This window comes from Aulonocara sp. 'chitande type north' Nkhata Bay, linkage group LG20 (genome assembly GCF_057382095.1).
Source record: "Aulonocara sp. 'chitande type north' Nkhata Bay isolate Kocher_YH1m ecotype deep benthic linkage group LG20, A_spYH_male_GT1.1, whole genome shotgun sequence".
Lineage (NCBI taxonomy): Eukaryota > Metazoa > Chordata > Actinopteri > Cichliformes > Cichlidae > Aulonocara > Aulonocara sp. 'chitande type north' Nkhata Bay.
Window position 1 is genome coordinate 20,684,300 of NC_141363.1, and position 21,794 is coordinate 20,706,093.

The following is a 21,794-nucleotide window of genomic DNA, read 5'->3' on the forward strand; positions in this document are numbered from 1 at the left end:
GTTGCATTGTGGAGATATTTTATTATAAAAACAATGATCAACACAGTTGCAGTGTTTTGGTTCTATAACATTTTTCTATCATTACTTTATTATGGATTAGGTGCAAGAGTCGTTAAGTATGAATAATTAAATAACAGATTAATGCAATAGCAGACTGTGCCTTGTTCTTAGGTGGAGAGTGATAGATGAGATGAGGAGATGAAGGAGGAAGAGAGGCAAAGAGTGATTCACAGGCAGAGCCGAGTTTATGTCTTACAGTTTTGTTGTCTTATGGTTTAATCAGCTACCGTCTCTCCAATGGACTTTTTCATGTCTGCAGTCTCAGATCAGCACAGTCCTGCCCTCCAGCTCTATCAGCAGCAGCAGCAGCAGCAGCAGCAACGTTGTAGCCAACAGGCAGACATAGTCTGTTTGCTCTGCATTGTCCCCGCCCGATGACAGTGATATAACATGATGCGATTCCATACTAGATTCTAGATGAATGTGTGTTGTTGTTCAGCCTGGTTCTATGTGCCCATTTTTAACTTTAAGCACCTGCCCCTTCAAACATCTCTGCACAGCCCTGGTCCTATGCATCACTCTTCATGGTTAGAACATGCTTAAAATAAATTGCAGAAAAAATTGAAATATCATACTTCTTCTCTCAAGCATCTCTTTTTTTCCCCACATCCCATTTTCAGAGCCCATGAAAACATCAAAGTAGGAAGAATGAAACATGTGTACGCCTTCAAGTTTGCTGATACTGGAAACTTAGGACTCTACCTCTGTTTTCAGTATGATTTGTGAAAATGTCCCCCACATTAAATACAGACAACTAATCAATCCATAAAACATCTGTTACAGATATGATTACCTGCTGCAGCATCTCATCCTGCACCGCAGAGTCCTTCAGACCAAGAGACGGGCTTTTCTCCAGCCTCACTTTCACCACATGTTTTGAAACAAGTGGCACAACTTCCTTCTGCTTTTCCTCTTCAACAAACAAAAAGCAGATTTATCAGTGACATGGACGATAATTGTTCGGATATTATTGTGAGACCTTTTGAAGTTGGCTGTTAGTTGCAGAGAAAGCTTAGTGTAACTTAGCATGAACCTCACAACAACACAAACAAACCCATCTTCTCACTTTCTTAAGAATAAGTCACTTTTTGTTAGTGCAGCGGGTTTTGTTATATCAGCAACTGCAATCAAAGTAAACCTGGAGGGTACCTGAGCCATTGTAGCAAATAAATCCTCTCTGAAAGTCACATGTATAGGATTCCCATTTTCCAGCAGCTCCAAAGTATAGTGCTGCACAATTATACGACACGACACTGCTAGGCTGGTTCACATTCCAGTATGTAAATGAGGTTTTACTTCCATCAGTCCACATCCAGCCTCTGAAAAGGCCGATCCAGACCTTTTGTCCTGCAGGTATCAGCTCCTTTATCTTCTGGTTCTCTGACATGTTCCTCACACTGGCCAGGTCTGTGTAATGAGCTCTGCAGAAGCTCCGGGCCTCCGTCCATGTCATGGGATTGTTGATTAAGATAAAAGTCACATTAGCCCCTGAAACAGATCAAAGTGAAGTGCCATATAATATCATAAAATATTTTTGCAATACATTAATATGTAAAAAACAAACAAAACAAAAAGCATTACAGTCTAAATAAATCATATTAAGTGGTTAAGGTCTCCCTCTAAATCTGGGACTCTCCACCATTTGACCTTAGAACTGAAGAAGCTTCTCGGATGAGAGGGGAAACGTCTTCAAGCAACTTAAGGAGGTCCAGACGCTTTTCTTTGCAAGCTCCTTTGAGCCATCATAATATTTTGCATCCACTTGTGTCAGTCCTCAGTCCTAGACAGGCTGCACTTAATTTCTTAAATCCACAAGTCACGTTTTATTGCTTACATTTCAACTCTCTGATCTTTAGTTATCAATATGAGCTGTATGAAAAGAGATAAAATTGTGCAGCAACAGGCATAACTCATAGATGAAGAGCTGAAACTGGTTTGTGTTGTGGTCTTTAAACTGTTTAAATCCTCACCTCTGACACTGGAGCAGACTGCCATAACATTTAGATAACAAGGTACATCATTCCATTCTCCGGTACCGATCATCTGTCCACATTCTTCATTACCGTTCTGGTTGTTTGGGTCACCAGGTGCCCAATTTCTGAACTCAGCTTCACTGTTTTTGTAGACATCTGTGCCTGACATCGACCAGCTCCAAATCTTATTGTATAACCCAATCCAGCCATACTGCAAAGACAAATTTTAAAATGACTTCGTTAGCGTCCATAGCTAACATCTGTCTCGATCCCCCCTCATGTTGCATATTCATATTTTGTGGGGACATCAAATTGACATAATAGTTTTCCTAGCCACTTACCCTAACCATCAAAAGTGAATGCCTAACGCTTACCCTAAACCTAACCATAGCCTAATTGTAGCCCTGACAATAAAACCATATTTTAAGTCTCAAAAATGCCCCACATGCATATTAAACTTCATATTTCTGGTCCCCACACACACACACACACACACACACACACACACACACACACACACACACACACACAGTATATTAAAGTTATATATATATATATATGTGTATATATATGTGTATATATATATATATATATATACACATGCATGGAGGGTTTCACCCCAAGTCCAGCACCCTGAGGCTGTACGCTAAGAGGAAGGAAGGGGGCCGGGGACTGGTGAGTGTCAGCACCACAGTCCAGGATGAGACAAGGAACATCCAAGAATACATTGGGAAGATGTCCCCAACTGACCGAGTGCTCAGTGAATACCTCAGGCAGCAGAAACCCAAGAAAGAGGAGGGAGACGAGGAACCATCATGGAAGGACAGGCCCCTGCACGGTATGTACCACCGGCAGATAGAGGAGGTGGCTGATATCCAGAAATCCTACCAGTGGCTGGACAAAGCTGGACTGAAAGACAGCACAGAGGCACTAATCATGGCAGCACAAGAACAAGCTCTGAGCACAAGATCCATAGAGGCTGGGGTCTATCACACCAGGCAAGACCCCAGGTGCAGGCTGTGTAAAGATGCCCCAGAGACAATCCAGCACATAACAGCAGGGTGCAAGATGCTAGCAGGCAAGGCATACATGGAACGCCATAACCAAGTGGCCGGCATAGTGTACAGGAACATCTGTGCCGAGTATAACCTGGAAGTCCCGAGGTCAAAATGGGAGATGCCCCCAAGGGTGGTGGAGAATGACCGAGCTAAGATCCTGTGGGACTTCCAGATACAGACGGACAAAATGGTGGTGGCTAACCAACCGGACATAGTGGTGGTAGACAAACAGAAGAAGACGGCCGTAGTGATCGACGTAGCGGTTCCGAATGACAGCAATATCAGGAAGAAGGAACACGAGAAGCTGGAGAAATACCAAGGGCTCAGAGAAGAGCTCGAGAGGATGTGGAGGGTGAAGGTAACGGTGGTCCCAGTGGTAATCGGAGCACTAGGTGCGGTGACTCCCAAGCTAGGCGAGTGGCTCCAGCAGATCCCGGGAATAACATCGGAGATCTCTGTCCAGAAGAGCGCAGTCCTAGGAACAGCTAAGATACTACAGGACCCTCAAGCTCCCAGGCCTCTGGTAGAGGACCCGAGCTTGAAGGATAAACCGCCCGCAGGGGCGTGCTGGGTGTTTTTTATACGCCTTTGGAGTGGAGGATGGCAAGTTCGATTCCCGCCTGGGGTGTCTGTATCCAGCAGGGGTCCTAAGGCTAGGCCCCCCATGTAAAGCGAGCCTACCGCAGACATGAGCGAGACAGATAAATATGAAGGCATGCCTGGCTGGACATCGCCCTGATCAACCAGGTCTGCATCAGGTGTTGAGGAACCAGGGCACTCTGACGAGAAGTGGGCTACTGGAACAAGAAGGCATCATTGGGTAAGAGACAAAAACAGGGCGTTGTTGCAATGTTACTACGTAAGTAACCCTGGTGGAAGGGGCTACATGAATAGGATGAGGGACCTATGGATTCTTCAATACCCAACATCCACAATGACGGTGAAACAACTAGTAGCTCAGTGTTCCAACATTTAAAACAAGGTGCTGCTCTCACAGCTAGAGATTGATGAGTTACAACATAAATCTGTTCTTCATGCAACGAACCAAGGTGTACTCTCAGTGGCAGGGGAACAATATGAGAACAGCATCACCAAGGCTGGAGATGGAACAATACTGGAAGAGCATATGGGAGAAGGACGCAACCCATAACGGCAATGCTCAGTGGCTAGTGGATCTGAGGGCAGACCACAGCGACCTCCCTGAACAGCTTCCAGTAACCATCACAGTGGCAGATATCCAAGAAAGGGTTTCCAGTATGAAGAGTTGGACAGCACCAGGCCCCGACATGGTTCACGCCTACTGCCTGAGAAGCTGACTGCACTCCATGAGCGTCTGGCAGCACAAATGAACTAGCTGCTAGTTGACGAGAGACACACGGAATGGCTAACCGAAGGTCGGACGGTCCTGATCCCCAAGGACCCCAAGAAGGGACCGGTCCCCTCCAACTACCGACCAATAACCTGCCTCAGCACCACGTGAAAGCTCCTGTCAGGCATCACAGCGGCTAAGATGAACAGGCACATGGCTCAATACATTAGTGGGGCACAGAAAGGGGCACACAACACCAGCTACTGGTAGACCGAACAATCAGCCGAGACTGCAAGACCAGACTGACCAACCTGTGCACTGCCTGGATTGATTACAAGAAGGCCTATGACTCAGTGCCCCACACATGGATCCAGGAATGCCTAGAACTATATAAGATCAACAGGATGCTAAGAGTATTCATCAGGAACTCAATGGAGATGTGGCGGGAACACTAGAGGCCAACTTCAAGCCATAGCACAAGTCACCATCAAGTGCGGGATCTACCAAGGAGATGCTCTGTCCCCACTGCTGTTCTGCATAGGCCTGAACCCCCTCAGTGAGATCATTAACAAGACTGGCTACGGATACCGACTACGGAGTGGAGCAGTTGTCAGCCACCTCCTGTACATGGATGACATCAAGCTGTATGCCAAGATTGAACGAGGCATCGATTAAATCTTGATGCACCAGGATATACAGCAATGACATCGGAATGTCATTCGGACTGGAGAAGTGTAGTCGGATGGTAACAAAGAGAGGGAAGGTAGCCAGAACTGAGGAGATCGAACTACCAGACGGCAACATTGCAGACATAGAGGACAGTTACAAGTACCTGGGGATCCCGCAGGCGAATGGGAACCATGAAGAGGTCGCTAGGAAAGCTGCAACCACCAAGTACCTGCAGAGGGTCAGGCAAGTCCTGAGGAGTCAGCTACACGGTAAGAACAAGATCCGGGCTATCAACACCTACGCCCTGCCCGTGATCAGGTACCCGGCTGGGATAATAAGCTGGCCAAAGGAGGAGATAGAAGCCACTGACATCAAGACAAGAAAGGTCCTGACCATGCATGGAGGGTTTCACTCCAAGTCCAGCACCCTGAGGCTGTACGCTAAGCGGAAAGAAGGAGGCCGGGGGGTGGTGAGTGTCAGCACCACAGTCCAGGAAGAGACAACGAACATCCACGAATACATCACGAATAAGGCCCCAACTGACAGCGTGCTCAGTGAATACCTCAGGCAGCAGAAACCCAAGAAAGTGGAGGAAGGCGAGGAACCATCATGGAAGGACAGGCCCTTGCACGGTATGTACCACCGGCAGATAGCAGAGGTGGCTGATATCCAGAAATCCTACCAGTGGCTGGACAAAGCTGGACTGAAAGACAGCACAGAGGCACTAATCATAGCAGTACAGGAACAAGCTCTGATCCATAGATGCTGGGGTCTATCACACCAGGCAAGACCCCAGGTGCAGGCTGTGTAAAGATGCCCCAGAGACAATCCAGCACATAACAGCAGGGTGCAAGATGCTAGCAGGCAGGGCATACATGGAACGCCATAACCAAATGGCCGGCATAGTGTACAGGAACATCTGTGCCGAGTAAAACCTGGAAGTCCCGAGGTCAAGTGGGAGATGCCCCCAAGGGTGGTGGAGAATGACCGAGCTAAGATCCTGTGGGACTTCCAGATACAGACGGACAAAATGGTGGTGGCTAACCAACCGGATATAGTGGTGGTAGACAAACAGAAGAAGACGGCCGTAGTGATCAATGTAGCGGTTCCCAATGACAGCAACATCAGGAAGAAGGAACTCGAGAAATACCAAGGGCTCAGAGAAGAGCTCGAGAAGATGTGGAGGGTGAAGGTAACGGTGGTCCCCGTGGTAATCGGAGCACTCGTTGCAGTGACTCCCAAACTAGGCGAGTGGCTCCAGCAGATCCCGGGAATAACATCGGAGATCTCTGTCCAGAAGAGCGCAGTCCTGGGAACAGCTAAGATACTGCGCAGGACCCTCAAGCTCCCAGGCCTCTGGTAGAGGACCCGAGCTTGAGGGATACATATTAGTGCTGTCAATAGATTAAAAAAATTAACTAATTATTCTCACAATTTTCTGTAATTAATCACGATTAATCGCAATTACTTGATCAAGAGGCTGGTTGCAATTACATTTTTTCAACTTTAAACTCAAAGAATGTTAAATGCTTAAATTCAAAGAAAATTTGAATAGCTTTCTTCAATCTTTTAGCACAGGTTCTCTCCTGTGAAATACAAAAAAAAAAACTATATAATAATAGGTAAGTATACACTAATATATAATATATATATTAGTGCTGCCAAACAATTAAAATGTTTAATCAGATTTATCACAGGGTTACTTTGGATTAATTTGTATTAATAACTATAAAATATTATCCATCCATCCATCCATCCATCCATCCATCCATCCATCCATCCATCCATCTTCATCCGCTTTATCCAAGGCCGGGTCGCAGCAGCCTAAGCAAAGAGGCCCAGACCTCCCTCTCCCCAGCCACCTCCTCCAGCTTATACAGGGGAACACCAAGGCGTTCCCAGGCCAGCCGAGAGATATAATCTCTCCAGCGTGTCCTGGGTCTGCCCCGGGGCCTCCCCCCGGTGGGACATGCCTGGAACACCTCACCCAGGAGGCGCCCAGGGGGCATCCTTGTCAGATGCCCGAACCACCTCAGCTGGCTCCTTTCAATGTGGAGCATCAGCGGCTCTACTCTGAGCCCCTCCCGGATGGCCGAACTTCTCACCCTATCTCTAAGGGAGAGACCAGCCACCCTTCGGAGGAAGCCCATTTCTGCCGCTTGTATCCGCGATCTCGTTCTTTCGGTCACTACCCACAGCTCGTGGCCATAGGTGAGGATAGGGACAAAGATCGACCGGTAAATTGAGAACTTCGCTTTTACACTCAGCTCCCTCTTCACCACGACGGACCGGTGCAGCGTCCGCATTACTGCAGCTGCAGCCCCAATCCGTCTGTCGATCTCCGGCTCCCTTCTCCCATCACTCGCGAACAAGACCCCGAGATACTTGATGATAGGTTTTGTATTGTTGATTGTCATTTATGCTTAGAAACATTTACTCATATATGCTTAGAAGTATATAATCATTTGTAGATTGAAAGAATGTTTCATCCTAAGAGGTCTGTAACAACTCTGTGTAGCATGAAGGGGGGGTGAGTTCACTCCCCTACAGAGGAGAGATCGTATCTTCCTTTGCTGATTTATGGTATAGCAAACACACGTATATCTGTTTAAGTATAAGAGCCTTTTGTTTAGATAAATCTGCTAGACTTCTAGGCGCCAGCCTTGGGGAGGCTTCACAGGGTCACATCTTGACCTCACACACACACACACACACCTACATACACACACACCTACACACACACACCTACATACACACACACCTACACACACACACATACACACACACACACCCACATACACAGGCAAGGTACTCTTTGTGTGAATGTAGACGTCATATGTTAATGAACCTATGCATATTCATGTAACCTCAATAAAAGGACAGTGGTACGGGAGAACGGACGAGAGCAACTGGGGTCAAGCGAAGGGACGGCGCTTTGTCCGGTTCTCTCCCGTATACGAGTAACATGAAGAAGCTTGCCTATTTGTGTCTTGCTTTGCGGTGTAATTATATTGTCTTCAACGTTCCAGCGAATAGGTTTATGCTACAAACCTATCACTTGAACTCCTCCATTTGGGGCAGGAACTCATCCCCGACCCGGAGTGGGCACTCCACCCTTTTCCGGCTGAGAACCATGGCCTCAGATTTGGAGGTGCTGATCCTCATTCCCGCTGCTTCACACTCGGCTGCGAACCGCTCCAGTGCGAGCTGGAGGCCCTCACCCGATGAAGCCAACAGAACCACATCATCTGCAAAAATCAGAGATGAGATTCTGAGGCCACCAAAGCGAAAGCCCTCCGCCACTTGGCTGCGCCTAGAAATCCTGTCCATATAAATTATGAACAGAACCGGAGACAAAGGGCAGCCCTGGCGGAGCCCATCACCCACCGGGAATGAGTCCAACTTATTGCCGGCAATGCGAACCAAGCTCTTGCAACGGTTGTATAGGAATCGAATGGCCCGTAGCAATGGGCCATTGGACTGGGGCCTCTGCTAGATGTTCCCAGCACACCCTCACTACGGGTTCAGGTACACCGGGTCTGTCCAGCGTCCTCCCCCGCCACCTGATCCAACTCACCACCAGGTGGTGATCAGTTGACAGCTCCGCCCCTCTCTTTACCCGAGTGTCCAGAACATATGGTCGCAGGTCTGGTAATACGATTACAAAATCGATCATCGACCTACGGCCTAGAGCGTCCTGGTGCCACGTGCACTTATGGACACTCTTATGTTCGAACAGGGTGTTCGTTATGGCCAAACTGTGATTAGCACAGAAGTCCAACAACAAAGCACTGCTCAGGTTCAGATCAGGGAGGCCGTTCCTCCCAATCACGCCCCTCCAGGTCTCGCTGTCGTTACCCACGTGAGCATTGAAGTCTCCCAGCAGGACAACAGAGTCTCCAGGTGGAGCACCTTCCAGCACCCCCCCCCCCCCCCCCTCCCCAGGGACTCTAAGAAGGCTGGGTACTCCGAACTGCCACTCGGCGCATAAGCGCAGATGACAGTCAGATACCGTTCCCCGACCTAAGGTGCAGGAACAAACCCTCTCGTCCACCGGGAAAAACCCCAACGTACCGGCAGCAAGCCGAGGGGATATTAGAATACCCACCCCAGCCCGCCGCCTCTCACCAGGTGCAACTCCAGACTGAGACAGAGTCCAGCCCCTCTCCAGAAGACTGGTTCCAGAGCCCAAGCCATGCGTAGAGGAGAGCCCGACTATATCTAGCCGGTAACCCTCAACCTCACGCACTAACTCAGGCTCCTTCCCCACCAGAGAGGTGACATTCCATGTCCCTATTGCCAGTCTTGGCAGCCAGGGGTCAGTCCGCCAGGGCCTCCGCTCCTGGCCGCCACCCGGTACACAATGCACCCGACCCCTATGGTGCCTCCTGCGGGTGGTGGGCCTGCGGGAGGATGGGCCCATATCTCCTCTTCGGGCTGTGCCCAGCCGGGCCCCATGGACTAAGGCCCGGCCACCAGACGCTCACCCTCGGGCACCCTCCCTGGGCCTGGCTCCAGGGCGGGGCCCCGGTAACCCTATCCCGGGCAGGGTAAACTGTTCCCTCGATATTCTTTTCATAAGGGTTTTCTGAATCGCTCTTTGTCTGGTCCCTCACCCAGGACCAATTTGCAATGGGAGACCCTACCAGGGGGCAAAAGCCCCCAGACAACATAGCCCCTGGATCCCTGGGACACACAAACCCCTCCACCACGATAAGGTAGCGATTCAAGGAGGAATAAAAGTGAATAATATTAAATATTATTCACTTTTATTCTATATTAATCGCATTTCATTTTGCATGAGCAAACAGACTCGAGATAAAAGGGAAAAATATACGAACTTAACATGTTTATTGAACATCTTGAACATTCATGTTAAGAAAAAACTCTGTAAACATTTATCCAATCTCTCTGTCACTCTTGGGGAGGCACTTCAAGTCCTTGAAACAAGGAACCAAAGCTATATAAAGCGCGTGTTCTCAATGGTATTAACAGGTCTGCAGTTTGTTGCAATCCACTTGGCATTGTGTCAGTCAATATGTCCGAGGCAGACTTACTGAGTCCCCGATGTTCCGTGAGTGGTTTGTCTCAAGCTGGGTGACGCGTTAGCCAAAGTGCTAGCAGCATCCCCGACTATCGTATGCTTCTCATCAATGTGATATTTAAAGCTGGAAGTGCTTCAGTGAAAAGGAAACTCCTTCTTCCACAAGGTGCATAATACTTTATATCGGTCGACTGTTCCGTCTTGTTATTTTTTTAATACTCAAATTTCCCATCGAGAGGACCGATGTGTTCCAAATTGAGTTGATTGGTTCAGCTGCCTGTCACTACAAGATCAGCTGCCCATTTGCGCATGTGCGAAGGTAACTCTACTTGGACAAACGAAATGCGTTGACAGAAATATTTCAGGGATTTTGAGTAATTCTGCACTCCAGATGCGTTAATAATTTTAATCGCGTTGACCATGATGTGGGATTAATTTACTTTTACGCGTTAATTTTGACAGCGCACGCACACATACACGTACGTGTGTGTGTGTGTGTGTATAAAAACTCTAACAGAACTTACAAAGTTGAGATGATTGTTTGCGACTGCTCCGTCATTCAGGGTCTTCACATCCTCTGTGCTGCTAATAATAGCCAGGTCTGTGTATTTCTCTCTACAGTAACGCTGTGCTTCAGTCCAGTTCTTTCTAGAAGCAATGATATGGTACTGACGTTGAGCATTCAAGGTGATGGCACACAGCCCTGCAGTGACAGATGTAGAAATGAATTATATTTGAGATAAAACTTTGTAAATATACAACACAGCAACAATGCATTATTTCTTCTGCACTGAGGAAAGAAACAAAAACACTTCTTTTTACAGTAATGATGTTTGAAGTCTCACTGCTGTATACACATCATAAAGACAGCACATAGATCAAATTATTAAAGGTTAATTTAATAATTTCTAGAGAAAACTTACCTGATGTAGCTATAATGTACAGAAGAACTTTGTCCATCATTGTGCATCGGTTCTCACCTTCAGTTTGTGACTGTTGATGAAATGGATTTTAACTGTTCACACCTTAATGCAAAGTATTTATGCAAACTTTTTTTTCATAGAAGGTATAAATCATCAGGCAGGAGTCAAGTCAAAACAAGGGACTACTGTTGTAAATAATATAGACCAGTATAACATGCAGCAAATTGCCATCAGTGACAAAACAACCTTTCCCACCTCCACCTCACTTCTTCAAATAAAAAATGGGGACAAACGGACACAATCAGCAGCGGTGTGGCCAAGATGTATATGTCAGTTACTTAGAGACCCAACTGTATACATACATATCCTGTTCCTGATTGGGAGACAGAGCATGCTGCATGTTTTCTATTTATAACACAATTTCTCGTTTCTAAAGTTTAAAAGAAATTTGAAGCAACTGTTGCCTTGCTTTCTATCCTCACGTTACACATGGCAGTGAGACAGGTGTCTCTTTGTGCTACTGACAGAATGAAACTGTGTAGCTGATCAGGACTCACACAACATGAATGCAAACCAGTAGGTCTGGAGCTGCCTGGCTGCTATCTCATTCACAGGACTGTCAGCAAATTTTACTCTAATTTGACTGTTACTCTGTCAGTGTCAGCAACATCCTGTGACAGATAAAGAGGTACATACTTGAAAAGTATCAATCAAACATGACAGTGTTATTTTAAAGAAACTGCATAATTTTTTAATCACCAATCAGGTTTCACATTATGACCACTGGCAGATGAACATCGAGACATAAAACAGCTGATCTGTTGAGATTTGGACTTGACTAGACCCCTTAAGGTGTGCTGGCACCAAAGTGTTAGCAACAGATTCTTGAAGTCCTGTCATTTTTGACCTCCATGGATTAGAAGTGTTTGTGCAGCACATAGGTAGGTGGTACGTGTCTAAATAAAATCCACATGGATTGGATGAGCCAATGTTTCTCAGCGTAACATTGCCCAAAACATCATGCTGCCTCCATTGGCTCACAGAAGTGGGCTACTGGAACAAGAAGGCATCGGTGGGCAAGAGACGAAAACAGGGCGTTGTTGGAATGCTACTACGCAAGTAACCCTGGCGGAAGGGGCTACATGAATATTGGATGAGGGACCTATGGATTCTTCGATACCCAACATCCACAATGACGGCGAAACAACTAGTAGCTCAGTGTTCCAACATTCGAAAGAAGGGACTGCTCTCACAGCTAGAGATTGACGAGGTACAACATAAATGCTACGGCAAGGGGGAGCCAGGACGCCAGGTCAGGGGGGAGATATCATCACCCCCACCTGAGATTGGGTACCAAGCCCCAAGTGCGATAGGAGAAGGATCGTTGAGTGCGAGAGGAACTGACCTGAAAGATAGGATCATGGCCAAGCTTGAAACCTGGACCCCCCGTAGCCGATTACCAAGATTACGTGAAGTACCCTCAGAAGGTCTGCTAGATGATGTTAATGCAGCACTACGGATGATACCTACAGCCACGATTACCGACACTAACAAGCTGATACGGCAGCAGTGATCAGTGAGATGCTTGGCTACAAGTTGAACAGCCACAAGGGGCATCTCCTCCCTGGAGAAGGAGGCTAAAGGCTAAGATCAAGGTAGCACGGAGGGAGGTTAGCCAACTATCGGAGTTGCAGAAAGGCGTGATGAGGAAGGTGCCTAAGAAGTACAGGAAGCTGTCCATACCTGAGGCCTTGGAAACTGCCAAGCAACGACTCACAGCCTTGGCCAGCCGCTTGAGGAGGTACACCAGACAGATAGAAGGCAGGAGAATAAACCATCTGTTCTCCACTGAACTCTCAGTGGCAGGGGAACAATATGAGAACAGCACTGTTCAGTGGGGAATTATATATAAAAAACACCCAGCACGCCCCTGCGGGCGGTTTATCCTTCAAGCTCGGGTCCTCTACCAGAGGCCTGGGAGCTTGAGGGTCCTGCAGTATCTTAGCTGTTCCCAGGACTGCACTCTTCTGGACAGAGATCTCCGATGTTGTTCCCGGGATCTGCTGGAGCCTCTCGCCTAGTTTGGGAGTTACTGCACCTAGTGCTCCGATTACCACAGGGACCACCGTCACCTTCACCCTCCACATCTTCTCGAGCTCTTCTCTGAGCCCTTGGTATTTCTCGAGCTTCTTGTGTTCCTTCTGCCTGATGTTTCTGTCAAAAGGCGATGCTCTGCATGTCAACAAGAAAACAGGGACTGTGACCATTGTTTCAAATGTGGCAGTGACTCTCACTGGGCAAAAGGATTTAAAGTAAGGGGAGCTCAGAAGCAGGGAAACTGGGCGGGGCTGTGACTGCGGGACAAGCCACAGCTTCAGCACCAATGTCCCAATGTGACAACATTCCCAAGGCCCAAAGCTTATCCCATGCATCACCAACTGACTTAGGAAATCCTAAAATTAGGAACCAACCCCCAAACGTGTTCAATCTGAGTACCAAAAAAAGAAAAGTAGCACAGCTCATGGGCAAAAAGTGTCTAGTATGGTGTAGAATGAACAACTGCAAAACACAGGCACTCTGTGACACGGGAGCCCAAGTTTCAATAATGAGTGTGTTACGTTCTTAGTCTAGGCGAGTATTGAACGCAACAAGAAGTTGGCCCACTCAAACACCACCCAAGCAAGAACACAAACAACAATATCTTTTAAAATGCTAAGTAGCCATTTATTTGCTTCAGCAGTGAGCAGTGCCAAAAATAACAAACAAAACTCCCTAATGGTCCCTACGCTTTCCTACACAAAATGAAAACCAAACAAAAGACAATTCTCTTACCTAACTTTCTACATGAAAAACAGGAGAAAACTTAATCAACAAAAATGGCTTCTCACGCCTACTAGGCTGCTGATGGATATCAAACTCACTGATCAGATTCCTGTAGCCAAATCCTATAATGCGGTCCCACGTGCTCTCTATGATGAAGTAAAAAGTCACATTCAGGACTTGTTAAAAAAAGACTTTATCCGCAAATCAACCTCACCATATGCCTCTCCAATAGTGTGTGTGAGGAGGCGGGATGGAGGCCTGAGACTGTGTGTATAGGGGCCTATATAAAAAGACAATTCCAGACAGACACCCTATTCCACGAATACAGGAAATCCTTGATGGACTTGGCGGTAATACGTGGTTTAGTGTGCTTGACCAAGGCAAAGCGTACTATCAAGGTGAAATCAGCGAAGACTTGAAAATATATACCACCTTCACAACACCCTGGGGGCTGTATGAATGGAATAGAATTCCATTTGGACTCACCAATGCGCCTTCAGCTTTCCAATGTAGTATGGAGGAAAGTTTAGAAGGCTTGAGGGACAAAATATGCACTCCATATTTAGATGATGTTTTAGTGTACAGTCAAACATTTGAGCAGCATATTGAAGATTTGAGATCAGTTCTCAAACGTCAGCAGGCTTGGGGCGTAAAACTAAGACCTGATAAATGTGACTTGTTTAAAAATGAGGACGGTTACAAAATGGATGAAAAAGAGGTACAAGCAGGACGAGCTTTGAAGGACAACCCACCGACAAACATTAAAGAGCTGAGAAAGCTTTTAGGATACTACCAAAGCTATGCACAAGATTTTTCAAGACATGCAATGTGCCTATATGATTTACTCTCAGTTGACCACACCCAAACACCAGCGCGGTCAGCCAAGGCGGGGCATGCTGCACCCACCCAAAAAAATCATATGGAGTGACAGCCACCCAAAAAGCACTAGACTATTTGGTGGATGTTTTGACTAATCCACCCGTGATGGCTTATCTCAAGTTTGAGGAACCCTTCATTCTGCACATCGATGCATCAGAAGAAGGCCCTGGTGCAGTTTTGTACCAGAGGCAGGACAGTAAATTAAGAGTAATTGGATATGGATCAAGAACATTAACACAGGCTGAGAAGAACTACAGGTGGCACTCAGGGAAACTGGAGTTTTTGGCACTAAAATGGGCGGCGACTGAGCGCTTTAGAGACTATTTGTTATATGTTTCCTCAGTGACAGTATACAGTGACAACAACCCTTTAACCCAGGGGTGGGCAATCTCAGTCCACGAGGGCCGGTGTCCCTGCAGGTTTTAGATGTGTCCTCGAACCAACACAGCTGATTTAAATGGCTAAATTAGCTCAACATGTCCTGAAGTTCTCCAGAGGCCTGGTAACGAACTAATCATGTGATTCAGGTGTGTTGACCCAAGGTGAGATCTAAAACCCGCAGGGACACCGGCCCTCGTGGACTGAGATTGCCCACCCCTGCTTTAACCTATGTTTTAGGCACAGGTAAACTGAATGCGACAGGACACAGATGGGTTTCCGAGCTGGCTGATTTTAACATAACACTGAAATACAGACCTGGAAAAAGTAACGTGGATGCAGACTTTTTGTCCAGAACACCTTCTAGTATGAACTCATACATGTCAGAATGTACTGAGCTGTGTTCGCCTGAAGTGTTAAGCGCAGTACTGAATGCCATTGAAGCACAGGAAGAACAACAACTGGATTGGATATCAGCTATAACGTGCAATCCAGAAGTAAATAAGATACTTAGAGAAACTCAGCCAGATGTGAGAATCACAACACAGGAGCTATTACAAGCTCAAAAGCAGGACTCTACCGTAGCTTATGTTCTCAACTTAAAGAGCACAGGTGCAAGCTTTGACAAAACATCAGCAACCAAAAATCCTAAAGTAAAACAGCTACTACATGAGTGGAAAAAGCTGTTTATTTCAGATGATGGGTTGCTGATATGAAAGATTGTGACTTATACTCAGATTGTGATTCCAGAATCGAACAAAGAACTGGTGTACAAACACCTTCACTGCGAAATGGGTCACTTGGAGGTGGACCGTGTGATGAATTTGGCAAGGAGTAGGTTTTATTGGCTGAATATGTACAAAGATATTGAGTTTTTCATCACACGTGTGCAAATGTAATAATCAGAAAAAAAACCTACAGTTCATGTGTCACATGCCGGCTACTGCACCCCTTGAAATGGTTTCAATAGACTATGTCCATCTCGAAAAGAGCAGGGGAGGGTATGAGTATATTTTAGTGATACAGGACAACTTCACCAAGTTTGCTCAAGTCTACTCTACACACAACAAATCTGGCAAAACAGCAGCAGATAAAAATTTTAATGACTTTTCCTTGAAATTTGGTTTTCCTGGTAAATTACATCATGATCGAGGCAGAGAATTTGAAAACCATTTATTCAAACAGCTGCAGAAGTACAGAGGAATAGCTAATTCAAAGACTACACCCTACCACCCACAGGGGAACCCAGTGGAAAGGTTTAATCGCACCGTGCTGTGAATGCTGCGGACCCTGGATGAGGAAAAGAAAGAAAACTGGAGTGACTAAACAAAGTTGTGCATGCCGATAATTGCACAACTAGTGACAGGATACTCGCCCTTTTATTTACTCTTTGGTAGACATCCACGTCTCCCTATTGATGTAATTTTTGGACTGAGTGAGACAAACAAATGCAAATCAGGATAATGATGAGCCGGCCCATCTCATAATATTCGTGCTGTCAGCTTTAATCTAGTTAAAATGACGCTAACGCCATAACCGCACCAATGTGCAAATCTCCGTTAGCAAGTTCACCCCGTGCGTGGGGCTGACCTGCTTTTGTGAAGAATGCGCCATCTTTACAGCCTCAATCAGCTTCTAATTCTGCTTCTACTGCATCAAACACTCAGTGGCTGTCTGTAAAGTGCAACAGCGAAAAACCGCATGTATTAAAATTACAGTGAACTGTCACCAAATACCCAGCAAACGTCTTGTGTTTTAAATGTTAACAGGTAAGAATAAAACTATGTAAAACTATGCAAAGACATCATAATTAGATTTTTGTTTTCTTTGGATGATGATATTCACACAAAGCATAGAATAATATGATAATATGGCACAATAGCACTTGAAAGGTCAAAGGCGAAAGCAACATTTCTTGAACTATTTTCACACGATGCTCTTCTTCTTCGTTTCCTCGTCCTTGTGGAAGACCGATCCATCTGGCTGCTTCCTCCAGCTCAGTTTGACGTCTCCCTGTACTCCCTGCTCCTTCAGCTTCTGTTGGATCTGACACACACAAATACTTAACATTACTCAGACAATAATATACACTAAATTCTTCAGAATCTATTTTTAAGAGAAGATATTTAAATTTGCAGTAATATTTCACAAGAGAGTTGATGACTAATAATAATGTCTAATAAAACTACAAAAGCACATGAGATTGGTCCAAATATTGGAAATGAAATATATAAAAAGTTATTATAATGTGTGATAAAAATAAAACAATCCCAGGTGTAAATGTGGCGCAGCTACTCTTAAAGGAGGACTATTTGAACACCTTGTGCTTTTCAGACTCTGGTTACTATTTTTTGATCGCTCTTTGCAAGCGTCGTACTGACCACGTGTACTTTTATATCTTCAGTGGATCTTAAACTTGTGCACAGAGCAAGCACTCGTGGATTAAATCGAACCTCATTTTCATAACCAGGACTACAACAAGCTACAAACCAGAGGCCAAACGGGATCATGGTCCTAAGCTGAGGCATTTGGCTTGAACACTGTGGGCTGATGATTTTCACAGTACTCGAAGGATTGCTCCCCACAGCTTCATCTGCCAGGATGAAACAGACTGACACTCATGGCTCTTACATATAACTGAGAACTCAAAACCTGACTCAGCCTAAGGTACATGAGCTGAAGGAGGTGTCTGTGCAAACAAGCATGACAAAACATTTTGTGTAGACAACTTTAATACACAGATGAAATCATCTCTAATAGTCAGTGTTTTGAATATTGAAGAAAAATGTATTCATATGCTGTAATAAAGCACTTGTTTAGTGATCAAGTAGAAGTAATACGCTGCTTTAAGTTTGATTTGAGAAGAATTCTTGTTTCTATATTGTTGTGAAGCAGATACAGTCGACTGGCAGTTTCAGTGACACATCACGAGGACAGACCCAGAAGTAGTGAGAGTCTTAAGTTGTTCACACAGTCGTGCAACTGAATCCAGCCAGATTGTTAGGTCCACATTCAGTGTTGTGATAAAGCTGCAATTCAGTGAGAGCTTCAATTTTTAAATACATGCACACATACACAGATGTATGTGTGCATGTATAATCTCTCTCTCATGTATATTAATAAATAAACATGACTTGCCTGGTTCAGCATGGCTTCCATCACATCAGGGTGGGTCAGATCCAGACCGGAGTTTATCAGGTTCACTTTCACCACTTCCTTGTAAACAGGTGCTTTTAAAATAAGAACAAATTGTTACATCCTTCATCAGCTCTATCTTTCACTTGCATTTTCATATTCTGCTTTTAAATACATAATTTACTTGCAATAAAAAACTTATGAGTGCCAAAATCTCAGATTAACCTTCCTGGTGTGTTGTTTGCTGTTTTAATATTATATTTAAGCGACAACCAGAAAACAGAAATGGCCCATTTGTTATGACCCATCCTGTCATACTAATATTCACAATAATTTTACAGTGTTCACTTCAAACCTCTGAACTGAACACAACGGTTGATGCAGCTTCCATCACAACACTGAATGTGGGTCTGGCAGAATAAACTGTGTGACCACTTGAGGTTTCTGGGTGACAAAATGTGAAGCCACCAGCTAGGAGCTCACTGTACAGGACTGTTTTCTCACATACAGTTACTTTCACATATTGAGCAGCTGCCACCACAACAGCGGATGTACAGCAAGAACCTTTTACATTAGGGTGTAGTTTGTAAATTGTGACCAATAGCAGCCAATGATTCAGGTAGTAATGCTTACCAACATTGCAAACAAACTCCTTCTGTGACTCACAATTCCAGTCCTCCCATTTTGCATTTTCTTCAAAGTTTGCTGCCACACAAGGCTCTGGTCCAGAGAGGCTATTGGGTTCATTTGTTTGCCAATATGTAAATGAGGAGTTACTTCCATCCGTCCACTTCCAGGACTCTCGGAAAAGGCCGATCCACACCCTTATCCCTAGAGGTACCAGGTTATCTATCTTCTGGTTCTCTGTCATGCTCCTCACACTGGCCAGGTCTGTGTAATGAAGTCTGCAGTAGCTCCGGGCGTTCGCCCATGACGTTATAATGTTAATGAAGACAAATGTCCTAGTCGACCCTGAAAACAGACCATACTCAAGTGCTGTGTACAACTGTAAATGCATTTGTAAGTCTAAACAATTAGGCCGTTGTTGAAACATCAATAAAAGCACAGAACAGGACCTGTTTTGTTCTAAGCTTCTAGTTAAGTTGAAAATCCTCACCTCTGTTATCAGAGCAGACGAATCTGTACCCATTCGCACAAGGGCCATCCAACCACGGTCCATCAAGCATATATACGCAGTATTCTATAACCCATTGGTTATCTGGTTGTCCAGGTGACCAGTTTCTGAACTCACTGGTTTCTGACATCGACCACCTCCAGCTATTGATGTCATCATACAGCCCGATCCAGACTCTCTGAAAGCACCAGCGGGTTTGTTTCATTAGACATAAAATATATGAGTTAGGCTGTCAGATTATCAGTAAGCACTGATATATACAGTATAAAACATTTCATATCTTGTGATATTTTGTAATTTAGTTCTTTAATTTTTTCCATTTTTATTTATAAAGATTAATACAAATTAAGAAAATCTCAATTAATTTGTAGATTTTTGCATCACAATTTTTCTGTCAAAAAGATTTTCCACTTGACAAAAATTATATTCAAATATTTGTAAGTTCACAAGATCCTAACGCTAACCTTATTCAGTTCAATTCAAAATGGTTCATAATAATTCAGTTTTATTTTTATAAAAGCAAATCACAACAACTGTTGCCTCAATCTGCTTTATTATACTGTAAAGTCAACGATCAGATGACCCCATGTGAGCACTTGGCAACAGTGAGAAAAGAAAAGTGATCTTTCAAGAAAATATAGTTTAAATATAGTTCAGTACCATAAAATTCAAATAATGTACAAAAACCTAAAGTCCTACTGTCACAAAAAAAAGCCAGAAAAATAATTTACATTGCCGTTTTTCATGGTGGTCATTTTGCTTAAATCTACTGTGCTGGTCAGCATCTGCACATCCTGCATGTCGTCTATAGTAGCCAGGTCTATGTATTTGTCTCTGCAGTAACTCAGCGCTCCAGCCCAGTTCTTCTGTTCATAAACAAACTGGTAGTGATGTTTGGAGGCGATGGCACACAGGCCTGCAAACACAGTAAATAAATGAGTTTAGCTTCAATGCATTTCTGTGTAATCCATTCTTTTGGCAGAAAATTTGTGTCAAGAGTAAATATAACGCACTAATGCATCATCTTTTTCATTTCTGTGAAGAAAAACAATGAAAGGGGAAGTCCCTTAGAGTTACAGTAATAATCTTCATCACAAGGATCACACTTAAATATGATGATGGAAACGTAATAATTCAGACTTGCCTGATGCCGCTATGATGAACAGAGCTTTGTCCATTCTTGTATGTTCCCTGCTTTCTCCTTTGGTCCGACTGTTGTGACATGACTTCTCATCTTCATCCTCATGCAAAAGGATTATGCAAGTTACTTCCAAGGAGGCGATGGATGCATGTGTGTGTGCAGAAGTCAATTCAAAACAAGTCAAATCAGTTTTCCTTAAAGTCAATCATTTGCATGAGGGCGTCCTAGCTAATTAGGACATAAAGGAAACCTACTTACACCCCATCTAGAAAAACATGGAAGGAACAGAAGTAATAAGATTCACAGATATTTTATATACACTTTTATACCACTTCATGAAAAAGGTAAAGCCTTCAAATCACACAAGCACGAATATCATGAGATGGGCCGGCTCAAAACTGTGTTAAGGGTTCAAATATCGAGGAGGGATACAGGAGGGATTCAAAATCACGTGTGGGGAGATGAACGGTCACACACTCAGCGTCGATCTCCGCCCAATAATACACAAGCAGTTGTTTTTATAGCATCAGGGTATTATTGATGACGCCCCCTCATGCGTCAAAGCAGATACAATACATGCATAACTTCCAAAACCACAAATGTTCTGGTAACGACTTTTGACACAGTTTGAGAAGAACATTTTCTTCGCCTCCAAGCCAGGTGCGTCCAGCTCATCTCGCTCTTGCTTCTCCAAAACCTCAGATGCATGCTCTGCAACAAAACTGTCAATTCTGCAGGCACTTTGTTTCACCTCTCACCTCGCCTACTAAAGCTCCCAACCAGACAGAGGCCACTCTCATATGTGTAACCATCTAACTAAAACTATACATGTATATATTGAATAAATGCTTTAATTAAATTCCACTACTCAAAGCTTAATAAAAAGAATATAAACGAATAAAAGACAATAATGAATAACCTGGTTATTCAAATAGCCTCATCCAGACAGCTCCTCAAAATAACCAGAAAAAATGCACACTTTACAGAGGAAACAAAGACATTTCAGAAGTACACTTCCTGACTTATTCTGAGTCATCTGTTACCAAGAAAACTCAAACACAGCAGGTTGCTGAATACCCTCAGGCCTTTATTCAGGCCTGTTTCTAGATTATATGTGATATATGTATTGTAAGCATGTATGCAATCCTTCCATAGCTCTAGGCCACTTTGCTCAATAGATCGGCCGGACATCGCGCCGGATGAAGCTTCTGACCATCAATTAACTGACCGAGCTGACGGACGTGGGTTACTGACCTGGTAGCCTGGC

The 21,794-nt window shown here is 44.7% G+C and overlaps 2 protein-coding genes across 2 annotated transcripts; both read right to left on the reverse strand.

The window, feature by feature from the left end:
* Nucleotides 1-307: 307 nt before the first annotated feature.
* On the reverse strand, nucleotides 308-10,806 carry LOC147305519 (L-selectin-like). Its single transcript, XM_086276949.1, has 5 exons — nucleotides 10,638-10,806; nucleotides 2,031-2,244; nucleotides 1,210-1,548; nucleotides 855-972; nucleotides 308-428 (listed from the first exon to the last, which is right to left on the reverse strand). The coding sequence occupies exons 2-5, from the start codon at nucleotides 2,200-2,202 to the stop codon at nucleotides 308-310; spliced, it is 750 nt and encodes a 249-aa protein (XP_086133075.1). The 5' UTR covers nucleotides 2,203-2,244; nucleotides 10,638-10,806.
* Nucleotides 10,807-16,769: 5,963 nt separating this feature from the next.
* Nucleotides 16,770-21,196, reverse strand: LOC147305520 (secretory phospholipase A2 receptor-like). Its single transcript, XM_086277403.1, has 5 exons — nucleotides 20,118-21,196; nucleotides 19,369-19,564; nucleotides 18,885-19,223; nucleotides 18,255-18,346; nucleotides 16,770-17,162 (listed from the first exon to the last, which is right to left on the reverse strand). Exons 1-5 carry the CDS (start codon nucleotides 20,184-20,186, stop codon nucleotides 17,043-17,045), a joined length of 816 nt encoding a protein of 271 aa, XP_086133529.1. The 5' UTR covers nucleotides 20,187-21,196; the 3' UTR covers nucleotides 16,770-17,042.
* Between the last annotated feature and the right edge of the window lie 598 nt (nucleotides 21,197-21,794).

Bases quoted from the DNA above. Each gene is read 5' to 3' on its own strand.
- LOC147305519 (XM_086276949.1), bottom strand. From the start codon at position 2,202: ATGTCAGGCACAGATGTCTACAAAAACAGTGAAGCTGAGTTCAGAAAT. The intron at 1,549-2,030 runs GTGAGGATTTAA...GATCTGTTTCAG, and splicing joins AGTCTGCTCCAGTGTCAGAG to GGGCTAATGTGACTTTTATC. The intron at 973-1,209 runs GTACCCTCCAGG...TGTTTGTTGAAG, and splicing joins TATTTGCTACAATGGCTCAG to AGGAAAAGCAGAAGGAAGTT.
- LOC147305520 (XM_086277403.1), bottom strand. From the start codon at position 20,186: ATGCAGGATGTGCAGATGCTGACCAGCACAGTAGATTTAAGCAAAATG. The intron at 19,565-20,117 runs GTAAATTATTTT...TGGTGCTTTCAG, and splicing joins CCACCATGAAAAACGGCAAT to AGAGTCTGGATCGGGCTGTA. The intron at 19,224-19,368 runs GTGAGGATTTTC...GTCTGTTTTCAG, and splicing joins CGTCTGCTCTGATAACAGAG to GGTCGACTAGGACATTTGTC.